The sequence below is a fragment of the Rousettus aegyptiacus genome, unplaced genomic scaffold (assembly GCF_014176215.1).
Source record: "Rousettus aegyptiacus isolate mRouAeg1 unplaced genomic scaffold, mRouAeg1.p scaffold_m13_p_5, whole genome shotgun sequence".
NCBI classification, from domain to species: Eukaryota; Metazoa; Chordata; class Mammalia; order Chiroptera; family Pteropodidae; genus Rousettus; species Rousettus aegyptiacus.
In genome coordinates, this window is record NW_023416308.1 from 37,507,340 (window position 1) to 37,523,923 (window position 16,584).

A 16,584-nucleotide genomic window follows, 5' to 3' on the forward strand; every position below is an offset into this window, starting at 1 on the left:
CAAGTAACTATTTGGCAACCATTATTTTACTTTCTGTCTCTATGAATTTGATACCCCATATAGATGAATTATACAATATTCATCTTTTTGTGACTGGCTTATTTCACTGAGTTTAATTTCCTCAAGGTTCATCCATATTTTAGTGTATTACAGATTTTTTTTTCTTTTTAAGGCTGAATACTATTCCATTGTATGTATATACCACATTTTGTTTATCCATTCATCCATCAGTAGACATCCAGTTGCTTCCACCTCTTCACTAATATGAATATTGTTGCTATGTGCTGGGTATGCACATATCTTTTAAGACCCATCTTTTCAATTCTTTTAATTCTCAGAAGTGGGATTGCTGGATTATATGGTAATTCTATTTTTGATTTTTGAAAAACAGCCATACTGTTTCCCATAACAGTTGCATCCTTTTACAATCACACCAACAGTACAAAAGAGTTTTAATTTTCAACCAACCAACATTTGTTATTTTGTGTGTTTTTGATAGTAGCCATCCTAATGAATATGAGGTAGTTCAATCCTCTTCTTTATCTACTCTGGCTTTTTTTTTTATCTAATATACTCTTCATCTCAGGTAATGTATTCTTCATTTCTGATTGGTTCCCTTTTATAATTTCCATTTCCATTTTTATGGGTTTTTTCTAAATCTCTTTGTTAAAGTTCTCACTGACTTCACGTTCTCTTCCCCTAAGTTCATTGAGCATCTTTATAACCAGTGTTTTGAACTCTGCATCTGTTAGATTGCTTGACTCCATTATTCCTGGATCTCTGTTCTGTTCTTTCATATGGTTTCTGCTTCTTTGTCTTCCCATTTTGGTTGCTGTTCTGTGTCTGTTTCTATATACTAAACAAGGTTCCTAAGTCTGCTGGTCTTATTAGGGTGGGTTTGTATAGTAGGTGTCTAGTGGCACAGTTCTGAGAGGGATTCAGCTTCAGGCCAAGTTTAGCCCCAGCTTGTGCCCCTCCAGGGCCACCTGTTAAGTTTCAGCAAGCAATCCACAGATGCTCTGCTTAGAGTTGTCTCAAGAGACCACGCCAGAAACCGAGGTCAGCTTGCTCAAGTATGGGTTTTGGAGCTGCTCAGCAAGGGACACAGGACTTTCTTAGGACACCTGGATGTGGCTTAGGTAGGGCCGCAAGTCAGGGTAAGTGGAGTATCTGGAAATCTTCTGGACAAAGCAACCTCTGTCATCCAGTTCAATGACATCTCAGTTATAGTAGTGCCGCGTCCACACACTGGCATGGAGGGGAAATGAGCCCGACAGAGGTACAATGGCTACCACCAGCACTTCTGCCTGGGATAGAACCTTGCCTCAGACCCTCACTCTGACAACTCAGTGTCCCCTGTATGTCCCTGGTGCCCCTCAGCAGCCAACCCAGCTCTGGTGCTCAAAGCAAGTGAGTCCGTCACTGTGAAGGTCGGGTGTGGACTTAAAGAGACCCTTTAAGAGATATCTACAGCAGCCAGCTGCCTCTACTGTAGCTTCTGTCACACTTAGCTGCCCTGGACCGGGTGCCTTGTGTCTTCACCTCCTTGTACCTCCAAGTTTCAGGTCGATGTCTTATTTCTCTCTCTTGTAATAGTGCTTCTGTTCACCTAGACTCCCAGGCAACTCTGCTTGCTGTTTGCTCTACGTTTCCATCACATCTTTCATGTGGTCACAAGAGCAAATGAATAAAGCCACTATCATCTACACCATTTTGCCTGGTCTCCAAAAGTTCTTTAAGTGTGATGTAGTCCCATTTTTCTATCATTTTGTTACCTGTGTTTTTGGTGTAATATCCAAGAAATTGTTGCCGAACTTAATGTCATGAAGCTTTTCCAGTTTTCTTCTAGATTTGTAGTTTTGGGTCTTATATTTGGGTCTTTAATGTATTTTGAGTTAATTTTTGTATATGGTATAAAGTAAGGGTTCACCTTCATTTTTTCTGCATGTGAATCTCCAGTTTCCCACCATCTTTTGTTGAAGAAATTGCTCTCTCCCTATTGAATGGTCTAGACACCTTTATCAATGATAATTTGACCCTGTACATGAAGTTTTATTTCTGGCCTCACTATTCTGTTTCATTGATCTATATGTCTGTCTTTATGCCAGTACTACACTGTTTTGATTACTGTAATTTTGTAATATGTTTTGAATTAAGGTAGTATGAGTGCTTTATCTTTATTCTTCATTTTCAAAATTGTTTTGGATATTCAGGGTTCTTTGAGATTACATACGAAATTGAGGATGATTTTCCTATTTCTACAAAAAAAAGTGCTTTGGGATTTTAATAAGGATTGCGTTGGATCTGTAGATTGCTTTGGGTTATTTAGACATCATAATAATATTCCAAACCATCAACAAGGAATGTCTTTCTACTTGTTTCTTTAATTTCTTTTAGCAATGTTTTGGAGTGTTTAGTGTTTTTATTTTTTTTTTTTTAAAAAAAACAATACACATTGATTTCTGCTTTTTTATTTTTTATTTTTGCTTGATATGCTCTTTTTAAAAATAGTTTTTAAGGTAGATTATTGATTTGAGACTGTTCCTCATAAACATTTAATGCTATAATTTCACTCTTAGCACTGCTGGCATCCCACATGTTTTCATATGTTTTATTTTTATTTTCGTTTATTTCTATGTTTTAAAAAAATATTATTTTATTTGAAGCTTCCTGTTTGACCCATGGATTATTTAGAAGTTTAATTTCCAAGTATTTAGGAATTTTCTTGTTATCTTTCTGTTATCGGTTTCTACTTCGATTCCATTATGGTTAGAGAACATACTCTGTGTGATATCAATTCTTTTAAATTTGTTAAAGTTTGTCCTAAAGCAGTCATTGTTCCAAGGGTGTTTTCGAAAATATGTATTCTGCTGTTGCCAGGGATATTTGTAAATTAGACACTGCTGATTGATCTGTTCAGATCTCTATTCTTGCTGATTTTCTGTCTAATAAATTTATCCTTTGATGAAAGGAGATGTAGGCAACCTTTTGAGTCTGGTTTCTTAGCATAATCCATTGAGATTCACCAATCTTGTGTATCACTAGTGAGATCCTTTTTACTACTCAGTAGTATTCTTTCACATAGATGTAACAGTTTATTTAGCCATTCATCAACTGAAGTATATTTGCATTTTCTTCCCTTTTTTTGGCAATTTATTAAGAAAGCTATGATAAATAGTCACCTACAGGTTTCTGTGTAATTAAGTTCTTAATTTCCTTGGATAAAATACCCAGAAGTGGAATGATTGAGTTATATGGGAAGTGTATATTTAAATTGCCAAGCTGTTTTTCAAAGTGGCTGTACCATTTTGCTTTCCCACCAGCACCTATGAGAGTTCCTGTTGCACATCCTCATCACCACTTGGAATTTTCAGGGTTTTTTTGTTACTGTTTTTAATTTTAGCCATTCTAATAGTCATATGGTGGTATCTCATTGTGGTTTTAACTTAAATTTTCCTAGTGGCTGATGTGTTGAGCATCTTCTCATGAACTTATTTGCCATTCAAATAACTTCTTAGGTGAAGTAAACCCAAAATCTTTTATAACCATTTTTTTTGTATAGGTTATGCTGTTAATAGTTTCTTTCAAAGAGCAGAAGTTTTAAATTTTAATGATATTCAACTTACTGATTTTTTTTATTTATGGATTATGCTTTTGTTGTGATATCTAAGAAATCTTTGACCAACTTAAGATTACAGAGGTTTTCTTAAATATTTTCTAGACATTTTATAGTTTTAGATTTTACTTTTAGGCTTGTGATTCATTTGAGTTAATTTTTGTTTATAGGATAGGATATGAATTAAGCTTTTTGTTTTAATTTTGGCATATGGCTGTCTGTTGTCCTAGCAGTATTTATTGATAAGACTATCTTTTTCTGATGTATTGATTTAATATCTTTGTTGAAAATTAACCATATATGTAGAATCTCTATTTCTAGAATCACTGTTCTTTTCCATTGATCCATGTGTTTGTTCTTTTGCCAGTATCACACTGTCTTGATTACTGTTGCTTTATAGTAGGTCTTGAAATTCAGTTAGTAGGGTCCTCCAACTTTTATCTTTTTCAGAGTTATTTTGGCTATTCTAGCTCCTTTGTCATTACATATAAATATTAGGATAAGCTTGTAGAATTCTAGAAATATGTTCTGCTGGGATTTTGATTCGGATTGTGTTGAATCTGTAGAACAATATGGGTAGAACTGACATTGTAATAATAAGTTTTCCTGTTCATGAACCAGTATCTCTTTTAAAGTCTTTTTTGAGTCCCTTCAGAAACCGATATTTTGTATTTTTCCACATACAGCTCCTACACGTTTTGTTACATTTTTATTTAAGTATTCATGTATCTAGGTCTTGTTAGAAACAGTACTATTTTTTTAATTTAAGTTTTAATTGTTCATTGCTAGATATAGAAATACAGAGACAATTGATTTTTATATATTGACCTCGTATTCTGCAGCTTTATTAAACTTATTCTAGTAGTTTTTTTGTAGATTAATTGTAGAATGTACAAACATGGCACAGTGTCTTCTTTGCAATCTACATGACTTAATAGTTTTTTTCCTTTTTTCTTCATCTCTTGAGAGGTTCATATAGTCTTTCTTACTTAATGTGTCAATATAGTGAAATATATTGACTGATTTTTTAAAATATGTTTAACCAGCCTTTAATTTTCAGGATAAATCTTCTTTGTTTATAATGTATTATTTTTCTGTATGTTGGTATTTTTCTGTATGTATGTATTTTTTAAACAATCAGAAGGAAGTACTGCTTGGTAAACTATATTTTGAGATCATTAGTTCTGAAGAATACTTAGTCATCAGAAATCATTTTACCTCTTAAGACTATAGCTTTGAGACTGATGCTAAGAAAAGTGCAGATAATACAGAGTATGCAGATATGGTTCAATTTGGATGAAATTTTGAATAACGAATAAAATATCTAAGCAGGAAAACTAAGAAGAAATCGGTTTCTAAAATTTACTGGGCACTTTGTAAAATCATGATTTCTTATATTTACCAATTTGCCCTGCTTAAAGATAATCCAAAATAAGATAATCAGAAGTAAACGTATTATTTTGAAATCATGATTTTACTTATGTAACTTTTAGGGGAATAAATTCGGTTCGTGAAGTGAACCACAACTCTATACTTTCTCTTCATTTTTATATAATGAAGAGAAATATTTCTTATAGTTTGTATCTAAACTTTTATCCAATATGAAAGTCTGCTGTTTTTTATTGAAAAATAATAAACAAACATTGATTTTTAAATTTAAACAAGTAGAAAAGCAGGTGCAGAAGTGGTGATGTTGATGGCACAAAATAAGTTTGAAACGTTATGAAGCAACCAGATCTTGAAGGACCTTAAATAGTCATATTAGTTTTCTATTACTGCTAGAATAAATCACCAGAAACTTAGTGGCTTAAACAATCTGTACTTATTATGTCACAATCTCTTTGGGTCAGAAATCTGGGCATGGCATGGGTTCAACTGGGGTCTTTTCTTAGGGTCTCACAAGGCCAAAATAAAATTATCAGTAGAGTTCTGTTCGTTCCTTCTTGGAGGATCTGTTGAAGAATCACCTTGTAGACTCATTCATGGTGGTGGCAGAATTCTGTCTTTTCTCATGCTTTCCACATGGCCTCCTCTTTCATCTTCAAGCCAGCAACAATGAGTCAAGTCCTCATGCTTGGAATCTCTCTGACTTCCTCTTCTGCTGCTAGCTGGAGAAACCTCTGCTTTTCAGGGCTCATATGATTAGATTAGGCCCGTCCAATCCAGTTAATCACCCTAATTTAAGGTAAATTGTACCATACAACACAATGTTTATCTTTTTTTCACATTGTATAATTCAATTCATTTTTTTCAATTATAGTTGGCATATAATAATATATTCATTTCAGTTGTACAGCATAGTGATTAGAGATCTATATAACTCACAAAATGATCACCCCGCTAATACTAGTACCCCTCTCCCCCTTACATGTTTATTACAACATTATTAACTATTTTCCTTGTGCTACACTTCATATCTCCATGTCTATTTTGTAACTATTCATTTATACTTCTTAATCCTTTTGCCCTTTTTCTCCATTCCCCTAACACCCCATCCTATTTAGTAGCCCTCCAAATATTCCCTTTATCTATAAATTTATTTCCATTTTCTTCATCGTTGTTTATTTTGTTCTTTAGATTACACATATATGTGAAATTGTGTGATATTTGTCTTTATCTGACTAAGTTTATTCAGCATAATACCTTCTAGGTCCATCAAGGCAATATCTTTTTCCATCCCCTTTTAGTCTGTCTGTGTCTTTTAATCTGAAGTGAGTCTCTTGTAAGCGGCATAAGTAGAGGTCTTGTTTTCTTATCTATTCAGCCACTCTATCTTTTGGTTGGAGCACTTAATTCTTTTCCATTTGAGGTATTTGTTGATAGGAATGTAGTTATTACCATTCTTTATTCCTGTTTTTGATACATGTTTTTTCTTCTTAAAGAAGTCCCTCCAACATTTTCTGTAATACTGGCTTGGTGTTGATGAATTCATTTAGCTTATTTTTGCCTGGGAAGCTCTTTATCTGTCCTTCAACGCTAAGTGATATCTTTGTTGTATAAAGTATTCTTTGTTGTAGATCCTGGGTTTTCATCATTTTGAATATTTTCTGCCAATCCCTTCTCACATACAAAGTTTCTTTTGAGAAATCAGCTGCCAGTCTTATGGGTGCTCCCTTGTAAGTAACTAACTACTTTTCACTTGCTGCTCTTAGGATTCTCTCTTTATATTTAACCTCTGGCATTTTAATTATAATGTGTCTTGGTGTAAGCCTCTTTGGATTCCTCTTTCTTGGACTCTCCTAGCTTCCTGGGGTTGTATGTCTATTTCCTTCACCGGGTTAGGGTCATTTTCCATTATTATTTCTTCAAATAGCTCTTCAAGTTCTTGTTTTCCTTCCGATACTCCTACGACATGAGTAATTTTACATTTAATTGTGTCACATAGGCTCCTTAAATTATTATTATAATCTTGGTTTCTTTTTTCTTGTCATTCTGATTGTCTTTGGCTTCCCCATCCTCTGTATTGGTGGTTTGATCCTCTTCTTTATTCACTGTCTTTTTTTTTTTTTAACCTAATATACTCTTCATCTCAGATAATGTGTTTTTCATTTCTGACTGGTTTTCTTTTATAATTTCCATTTCCATTTTTATGTTTTTTTTTTTTTATTATCTCTTTGAGTTCATGTACTCTTCCCTTAAGTTCATTAAGCATCTTTATAACTAGTGTTTTGAACTCTACATCTGTCAGATTGTTTGACTCCATTATTCCTGGATCTGTATTCTATTCTTTCATATTGTTCCGCTTCTTTTCTTCCCATTTTGGCTGCTGTTCTGTGTCTGTCCTATATACTCAGCAAAGCTCCTAAGTCTCCTGGTCTTATTGGTGTGGCTCCGTGTAATGGTGTCCAGTGGCATAGTCCTGAGAGGGGTTCAGCTGCAGGAAAAGTTTAGCCTCTGCCTCTGCTCCTCTAGGGCCATCTGTTAAGATTCAGGAAGCAATTTACAGATGCTGTGCTTAAAGTTACCTCAAAAGGCCACACCAGAAACTGAGGCCAGCTGCCACCAGTGTGGCAGCTGCTTAGCAAGTAGCATTGGACACCCCAAGGACACGAATGGTTGCGGCTTTGGTGGAACTGCGAGTTGATGGAGGTAGAGTTTTAGGGACTCCTCTGGGTGGAACGACTTCTTATCCAGTTCGATGATATCTCAGGTATGGCAGGCTCTAGAGGCACACTGAGAGTGGGGAGGGCTGAACAGAGAACAATGGATACCACCGGCACTTCTCCCCGGGAGAGAACCTTGCCTCCCACCTTCACTTCAATAACTCAGTGTCCCCCTGTAAGTTCTTGGTGCCCCCTGTGCAGCCAACCTGGTGCTGGTGATCAGAGCAAGCAGTTAATCATTACAAACGTCTGATCGTGGACATGACCCCTTTAAGAGGTGTCTTCAGCTACCAGCTGCCGCTGCTGGTTACCTCTGTCCCACTCAGGTACTAGGGACCAGTGAGCCTCACGTCTTCGCCCCCTCCTACCTTCTGCCATTGCAGGTTGATTAATTATTTCTCTCCCTAGTTGTAGTGCTGCTGTTCATCTAGATTCCATGCAATTTTTCCTTGCTGTTTGCTCTATGTTTCTGTCATAACTTTGATTTGGTCGAGAGGGATGAACAAAGCCTCTATCTATCATCTATGCCATTTTTTTTTTTTACAGGAACACATAATGTAATCTTGAGAATAACACCAGGGGATGAAGATCATGGGGGCCAAAATTGTGCCTATCACAATCATTTTAAAGAGTTGGGGCTTTATTCTGATGTGTCTTATGTGATGTTAAGTAGAGTGATGTGGTTAGATTTCCGTTTTATAACACTTTGGTTGTAATATAGATGAGGGTCAGCTTGGGGCCACCCTGAAGTCATGAGAAACCATTTGAAGGAGTATAATTTGGGATTCAGTTATAGACAACAGAAGCCATATTAGCTATTTTAAGGAGAAAGGAATTTAATATAGAAATAAGATGCTTATAAAATCTGCAGAAGGGGCTGTTTGCCTAGGATTGCTTCTAGAACGGTACCACAGAAATGGCCCATGACAGGCACTGCTAACTGCTAGAATCATATAAAGGGACACTGAAGAAGCTGCTGTCCTTGGTGTCGTATCACACCGCCTTAGCTAAGATCTGAAGATCAGCATGCTGCTGCCATAGTCTTGACTCCAGGAACACACTGCTTGAACTGCAATATGGTAATTAGGAAGCCTCTACCCATATTGTTTCTGCGAGATCCATTATTTCTCTCCCAGGACTGTTAAGTGTGAGTAATAGAAGCTAAATCTCACCTGCAAAGGAGTGTAGGAAATATAATTTTCAGTTATAGTTTTTGCAGTACATGAAGGCATTCTGGAAAGAAGTTGGAACAGAATAATGAGGATGCTTATCAAGCTTATGTATCCATAGGGCTTACCACTAGTTCAGATTTGGGTCCTTTTAAGGTTATTCTCTCTGTTGACCTGAGGAGACTATACCTGCCAAAAAGGACTCTTTGTAGTTAAATGGACTCAAATTCATAACCAGAGTATAGCAGCCATTGTTTACAAAGGCCTCTGATGCATGCTGCATTTCAAGGAAAAGCTACAGACTGGGCTGCCAAGCTTCCAGTGCTGTGCTCCTGGTGTCTGAGTTGACCCTTATAAGGGAGTTCCTAGAACTGAAATTCAACCAAAGCTGCACAGCTATATCCACATTTGCATCTTCGTTGGCCAATCAGAGTGGTCCATTTCAACCAGTCAGGATAATGTTATTTGAACCAATGTGAGGATTTGGAGTTCTTATTTGCATAGAAATGGACCAGTCAGGGACTGGGTGCAGACACTCTTATAAGCCAGCTTCCCTTCTGCCTCAAGGAGTACACTTTAAGGTTCCATAGAAAACTGTGTTACCCTGACAAGAGCTGTAACACCGGAGCTATAACACTAGAGCTGGAACTGTAACACTTGAGCCACTTTGTTTGAGCTACCTCTTCGGAACTGAATTCACTGAGCTAATTCATACCTGAGCTATCTTACACTTGAGATCTTTCACAATTGAGAGCTGTTTTCACAACTAAGCTGTTTTCACTGAATAAAGTCTGCCTTTACCACACCCCAAAATGGGGACACCTGTTGTCTTTGACTCAGTGTCTATGACTTTTAGTTGACACCTCTTCTTCGTTGCTGCTAGTGATTTGTTTATCCTTTTAAAAAATACTATTTTGGGTTCCGGTCCTGGGAATAGAAGATTCTGTAATCTGTTTTATCATACCACCACCGTCTCCAAGGGGTACTACCTAAAGGGATTTCATTTGTATATTTTCTAACGGGTATGTGTGTGTTTTAATAACACAGGTTCCAAAACAGCAGGAATGTAATGTTGACGTTTTAATTTGTATATGAACTCTTAACTTACCAAGTGCCTACTCATCTGTTATTTTATATAATTCTTATGACTATCTTATAAGATGGGAAGGACAGAATTATTATCCCAATTTTACTGATGAGAAAACTGAGTAGCAAAGGATAGAGTGAGTTTCCAAGTCACACAGCTAATTATAAATAGTGTCAAGACTGTGGAGTCAGATCTTCTGACTCCGAGGACAGTGCTATTTACCCTACCCTGTTATTCCCCGTATTGAGAATGCTTACCTCTATCTCTAACCACAGACATCTTACTATGTTTTTGTTTTTAATGTTCCTACCAACCTTGTAACACTGATTTAACTGAATTGAAACCAAAAGTATGGTGAAGGAGGTGGGGAAATAATTTCATGTGACTACTGTATTCTGATCATGAATTAAAACCTTGTGTGTCTTGGGTATAATAAAGCTAATATCAAATCTTTTTTAGCATTTTTCCCTCTCTGGTTTGTAGGAAACTGCTCAACTTTCTTAATAAAATCAAACCTAGATCCTCCAGGTATGGTGATGGAGACAAGATTTTCCACATGGGACACAGGACCCTAGTCTCACCTCTGCAATTCCCTTTCCTCTTGGTTTTTTTTTTTTGCTCTTTGTTCCTGCCTTGATCAAGGAACTTGTATCCCACATTTACCCCTTTGTTGCAAGAATTTATTCTTGACTCTTCCATAAAATCCTTATATCGTAGCTAACGAGAGTAGGCCGAAATATTCAAACAAAGCATCACTGAAAAAGTTGAATTAACAGCTGACATACAACTAGATGTTTTTGTTTGTAAGTTATGCCTTCTCCAGGGCCCAGGAACTGCTCGCCTACTCTCATCTTTTCATCTGTTGCCAAGGAATATGTACTTAGATCTCTGCCCTTCTTGATGATGGTACCCAAGAAAACACATTCTACAAATTGACTTCATAATCTTTGTAGTGTCTTCTTGTCTAGGTTCTGTTTTTCCTCTCCTAAGCCTATTCGTCTATAATGATCAACAGCAAGCATGGTGGCCATCTTTGGGAAAAACTCTTTTCCTATCCACAAGGATGTAGTTTTACTGTGACCTCAAAAGGGCAATCATATCAGATCAGATCACAGATTCCACAATAGTTATCAGATAGATAGGTAGAATATTAGAATAGGACATTTGAAAGATTTAATATAGCCATATCAATTACTAGTAGTTCTGAAAAAGTTCATTGTTCAGATGCTAGTGGCTTAAGCTGACACTGTCTTTTTATTATTCTAGGTATCATGAACTGATCACAAAATATGGAAAGTTGGAACCTTTGGCAGAAGTGGATCTAAGACCACAGAGCAGTGCAAAAGTAGAAGTCCACTATAATGATCAGGTGGAAGAAATGAGCATTCGTCTTGACCAAACAGTTGCAGAACTAAAGAAACAATTAAAAACTTTAGTGCAATTACCCACGAGCAACATGCTTCTCTACTATTTTGACCATGAAGCACCCTTTGGCCCAGAGGAAATGAAGTACAGTTCTCGGGCACTGCATTCCTTTGGCATTAGGGATGGAGATAAAATTTATGTGGAATCCAAAACAAAATAGCCTCTATGAGTCTTGTAAAAACACACACATAAATTGCAGGGCATTTATTTCCATGTGGTTTTTTTTAGAAGGGAGAAGATCGTTTTTGTTTTGTTTTATTTTATTTAAGTTTGGCAGGGATGGTGGTGTATATTTTTCACCCTAGAAAGGGTAAGGGGCTGTTTTGGGTATTTTTTTTACCAAGATTTCTTCAGCTTACCCAGCAGAATTAGCCTCATCTCCAGTCCATATGCCTCCTCTCATGAACGATGAGTAAGAAATCACCATCTTCTTTTTGTATTCCCTGGGCTTTGTCTACTGCTTAGATATTACCATTTAGGTGTACTTGTGAAGATAGCATGAACAGTATACCCCTTTCAGAAGGGTATCTTATAGTATTTAAATCAGGAAACAAGGAACTTTACAGGCAGGGCCAGCACTTTTCTTTCTCTTTCAGTTCCTCTTTTTCCTTCCCTCTCCCTCCTTTTCTTTTCTTTGTATGTGTGTGTGTGTGTGTGTGTGTGTGTGTGTGTGTGTGTGTGTGTGCACGCGCGTGCATGTTCAATTTTTCATTTTGACTTCTGTCAGCACATGTTTTGCTAATTGTTTTATTCTTTCTATAATTCTTATTTCTCAAATTGGCTGATTTTTTCTTTAATTTCTCTCTTGTGAAATAATTTAAAGAGTTTTATGCATTTTTCAACCTGATTCTGATCTCAGGTACTCAGTTAGAACCTATAACTCTGTTAGGATGTCCTATTAGAGTAGATGGAGAGCTAAAACTCCAGGAAAACTTGCTGTTATTCTGGAAGCACAGACAGAGCTGTCTGATTTCTTCGTATGTAACTATCTCAGTTTTAATGTTCCTCATACATTATATCAACCATTACTTCCATAACATGAAATATCTCAGATTCTAGAGTTCTTTTATTTTCTGTGTATTGAATGTATGTATTTCCTCACACCTATCATTTTCATTACATTGGGAATAGAGGCCTGAATTTATGAAAAATCCAAAAAGTAGTGGATGTATGTGCCAGGAGAGTTGATAATTAGCTAATAAACTATCTGTAGTGTGTGTGAAAGTAGAGTGGGAAGAAAATTGGAGAAAGAGTATTGTAATTTTTCTGCCTATTTCACCATGAGCGAGAAATCACCATCTGCTCTTGCACTTTCCACTAAAAATAGGAAGTTTTAATCAAAAGGAGCTTTGATTCCCAGTTCTTCCTGGGATTTTTTGATGTCATAATTGAACTATTCTTTTTATTTTATATGCAATTTAGTTACCCCTACAGAAGAACAACTCTATGAGTAAAGTATAAGTGTCAAAACCAGAATTGCCTCCAAGTCATATTTTTTTCAGAAGCACATTTTTAAAAAATGCTAGTTCCTTACCTGCTCTGAAATCTTTTTTTGTTTTTTCTTCTGTTCCTTTGTTAATCAGTGCAATCCCTTTCTTTAATGTATGACTTTCTTGGTCCACCATGTTTACAGATGGGAGACTTGAGAAAGACTTAGCATAACTGGGGCAGAAGGTGTGCACATGAAGTATTTTTCAAATAATATAATCATTATCTGATTGTGTTTGACCTTTGGGCCTTTTTATATGATTTTACTGCTCCTACAATTTTTTTAATTTTCTATGAAATTTTTAGGTGACTTACAAACTCTTCATGTATATGGTGTTGTGTTTATTATTGCTACTTTTTAATTTTCCCTATGCCATAATAGCAGATGTTTATTCTCTTAATATACTTCAGGATCAGTATTTGTAAAGCCTTTGACCCAAGACTACTGAGTCAAATCTACATTCACTGTAACATTAAAGGTGGAAACCAAAGGGTTCGAGAAAGATGAATGAGGCCTATTCTTCTGCTGCAGACTTTATCTTTCAAATTCATAGACATGAGCAGTGGCAATCCAAACTAGATATATACAAAAATAATTTATTTTGTAATCGCAGTTTTCTGACATATTTTCAGAAGTGAAAAAAAAGTGTGGCCACGGTGTCATGAAGATTAAAACTGTGGGTGCTTTGTGTATGTGTGCATAAGTACAGATGAGTTTGAGAGAGAAACAGTGTAATGGAGCCCATTGCTTTTATCAGCCTGGGAAACAGATGCACTCTTATTTTTTGATGTTGTATGATCACTGACTGTCCCACAGCAGAAAGCAGAACACTTATGTTATGTTTTAATCATAAGTGAAATGGTCACAATTAATAAGATATTTTATATATGACAAAGTTTTATGAAATGTTTTTTTTACTATTAGAGACCTGTACTTTCTCTTATTACAGAACAGTGTCCATCAACTGCAGACATAATTCTTCTATTATACAGTTGCATGTCAGGGGAACTTCTCATTTAATTCTATAGACATGGGTATTTTGGGGGGATTATAATTGATGGTTGTAATAATTACTGAATAATTTTTGATTGAGACAAACTAATACAATTGCCAGTCTTTTAGAGTCATGGAAGTCAATTAGAAAAGCTATTTGAGCATGCATACTTGTAGATTTATTTGGGTGGCTGAGTAAAGATGCTTCTTCTGAAATGAAATTGGTGCTGTGTAGATACTTTTAACCAAAATTATTTTTATAACAGGCCAAGAAGAAGGAGAGAAGAGTCCATGGACCTTTGAGTCTACAAGTTATGCATAATTGATTGCTGCAGCTTAGCTGTATTTTAATATTGACTTCACTCAGTTTCAGTGAGAGCATATTATTGACATTTAAGAGGCAGAATGCTGTTATAGCGAGTATTACATATTTGTTGCTATAGGCACAGTGTATAGAACATATCTTTTCTAAAATAGAATTATTTTTAGTTATGAAAAAGAAAAGCAGTAATAAAGGAAGCTAAATCAAAACCAAGGGATCCTTTCTACATGTGGGCATGTAACTCCTGAAGCCACATTAGAAATCAATTTCTAATTTTAATTGTTAAAATATCCCAGAATGCTTTAAAGAAAAAGAAGTTCAGAGTTGTATACCTTTTTTATTATTAAAAGTTTCTATTGTTTTTGTAACCTACTGCCACATTGCAATAAATACATTAAAAAGCAGCAGATATTATATAACCTCTTGTTTCTTTAAAACCTTTTGATGAAAATCATCCCCAAACATGAGCTATTTGTAATGGAGCCTAATGTTATGATGCTATGTTTTAACATTTTGTTTACTTATAAAATTGAAAGTTCAATTCTAACCACATGTTTTAGCTATGTTGCTAAATCAGCAATATTATGAGCAGAGAACACTTGTTGCACAAGGAACTGATCACTGTTTGATGCACGCTGGTAATGCTTTTACTAATGCACATGTGAGTGTGGCTTGCTACATAAAAAACAGGACTACAGAATAATAGATTGTTCTTAGCAATGTCATTTCTGTTTATGAATTTATTTTCTCCTTCATCTAATGTTAGAATTAATTGCAAAGAAACTGCTTACAAGAACACCCAGAAGCTATCTGTGTTACCAGATGTGTTGTGAACACTCTGTTTTCCTTAGGTGCTTCCTTAAGGTGTATGTCCATTGTAATGATGGAGAGAAACTCACTGGGCTCTCTCTCAGGACCTATACTTGCCAGTTGTCTCCTGCAGTTAATGGAAATACACACACACACACACACACACACACACGCATACATATATATAAATATAATTTAAGCATGAAAGTCTATTCTTTGCACCACACACACACACACACACACACACACACACAATCTTTTTCAAAAAATTAAAAATCCAAATCTGCTTTCTCTTTGTGTTGTTTATTTTTATATAACTAAAAATCAATATCAGGGTTGTTATTGAATCCTCTGGGGAATTGACCTAAGCTGGTAAGGGTTTCACCATCTTAACAAACTTAATTGGAATTTTGTCGAAGTTAGAAATGAAAACTGGAAAACAAAGATTCATAAAAAATGTATTATTGCCTTTGTTTTAGCAAAGTTTTATACTTCTAATGTGCTCTCGATACTCCATTTTTATCTTTTTAAGGAGAAAAATCTTTGAGGTATTTGACATCTTTTTTGAGTAAGAATGCAAACCTCATTTTCATGAATTAAAAATTTGTGAAACTTTTTTCATTTGAAAAATAATTTTTATAAGAATTAGAATTTGGGACACTTGAATCCTACCTGCTTATCAATAATTTCTTGGTAAACTGTTATGAATTAACCTTGTACCAAGAATTAAGGACCAAGAATTGTACTTTATTTCTGTATTTAAAGAAAGAGCCTACTAACTTTTCTTAATGCTTCAGAAGTGTGTAAGTATGATCTGTCAAATAATTTCTACCTCATTCAAATTTTGAAGAACTGTAATTTTAACTTCTGTGCGAAATTCTATTTAATTAGTATTTATTGTGAGCTCTGAGCACTTGCTAGTATTCTGTCTATGTGCAAGGTAGGTGTATATCAAGACATCAATATCCATAGGACTGAAAAATGCTGTGACTTTTACATTAGAATGTTTATAAAACAAGGTTAACCTTTAAAGTCATGTTTTTCTTTCTAATTCTTCTCTGAAAAAAAAAAAAACTATGTTCTCCAACTTAGACTTAGAACTTTAGAGTTCAGTCTAGCCAGATAAATTTTAAAACATATATACATCATTATAGATATTAACAGCAGTTATTTCATCTACTTTTAAGTTTTCCATGTAACTAATATTTAAGAATTGAGTTAATCCATGAAAGGAATAACGTGCCATATTATATCTCCTTTATATATAAGAATTTCTGATTCCTTCACAAATTTGAGAGTAACACTGGGACTGTTTAGCTTTTGTTGACAAATTGACCTATTAAATTGTTCGAATTCATATATTTGCCTATATAGGAATATAATGTATAAACATATTCTTATGCTAGCCTCCCATCTCACTCTGAACTAAAAACAACATAACATTGGAGTTCCGCATTATTCTGCCGAGTCAGTGGCATTTTACAGCTTTATTGTAAAACACTGAAACAGTAACCTAAATAATAATTGAGCCTAATATATAGAAAGTAAACTATAATAACGAAAATAAATG

General features: G+C 35.3%; 1 protein-coding gene across 3 annotated transcripts in view; it reads left to right on the plus strand.

The window, feature by feature from the left end:
* The window catches only part of LOC107519051 (tubulin-specific chaperone cofactor E-like protein), a 151,214-nt gene that overhangs the window by 51,077 nt on the left and 83,553 nt on the right, over window positions 1-16,584 (plus strand). The window contains exon 8 of one of the 3 annotated variants that reach the window (XM_016161278.2): window positions 11,242-14,103. The exons of 1 other annotated variant lie outside the window; for it this stretch is intronic. In XM_016161278.2, coding sequence (XP_016016764.2) covers window positions 11,242-11,560 — 319 coding nt within the window. In that variant the 3' untranslated portion in view covers window positions 11,561-14,103. Of the gene's footprint in view, window positions 1-11,241; window positions 14,104-16,584 lie in introns of those variants that run through there. One more of the 3 variants, XM_016161279.2, reaches the window with a different exon arrangement.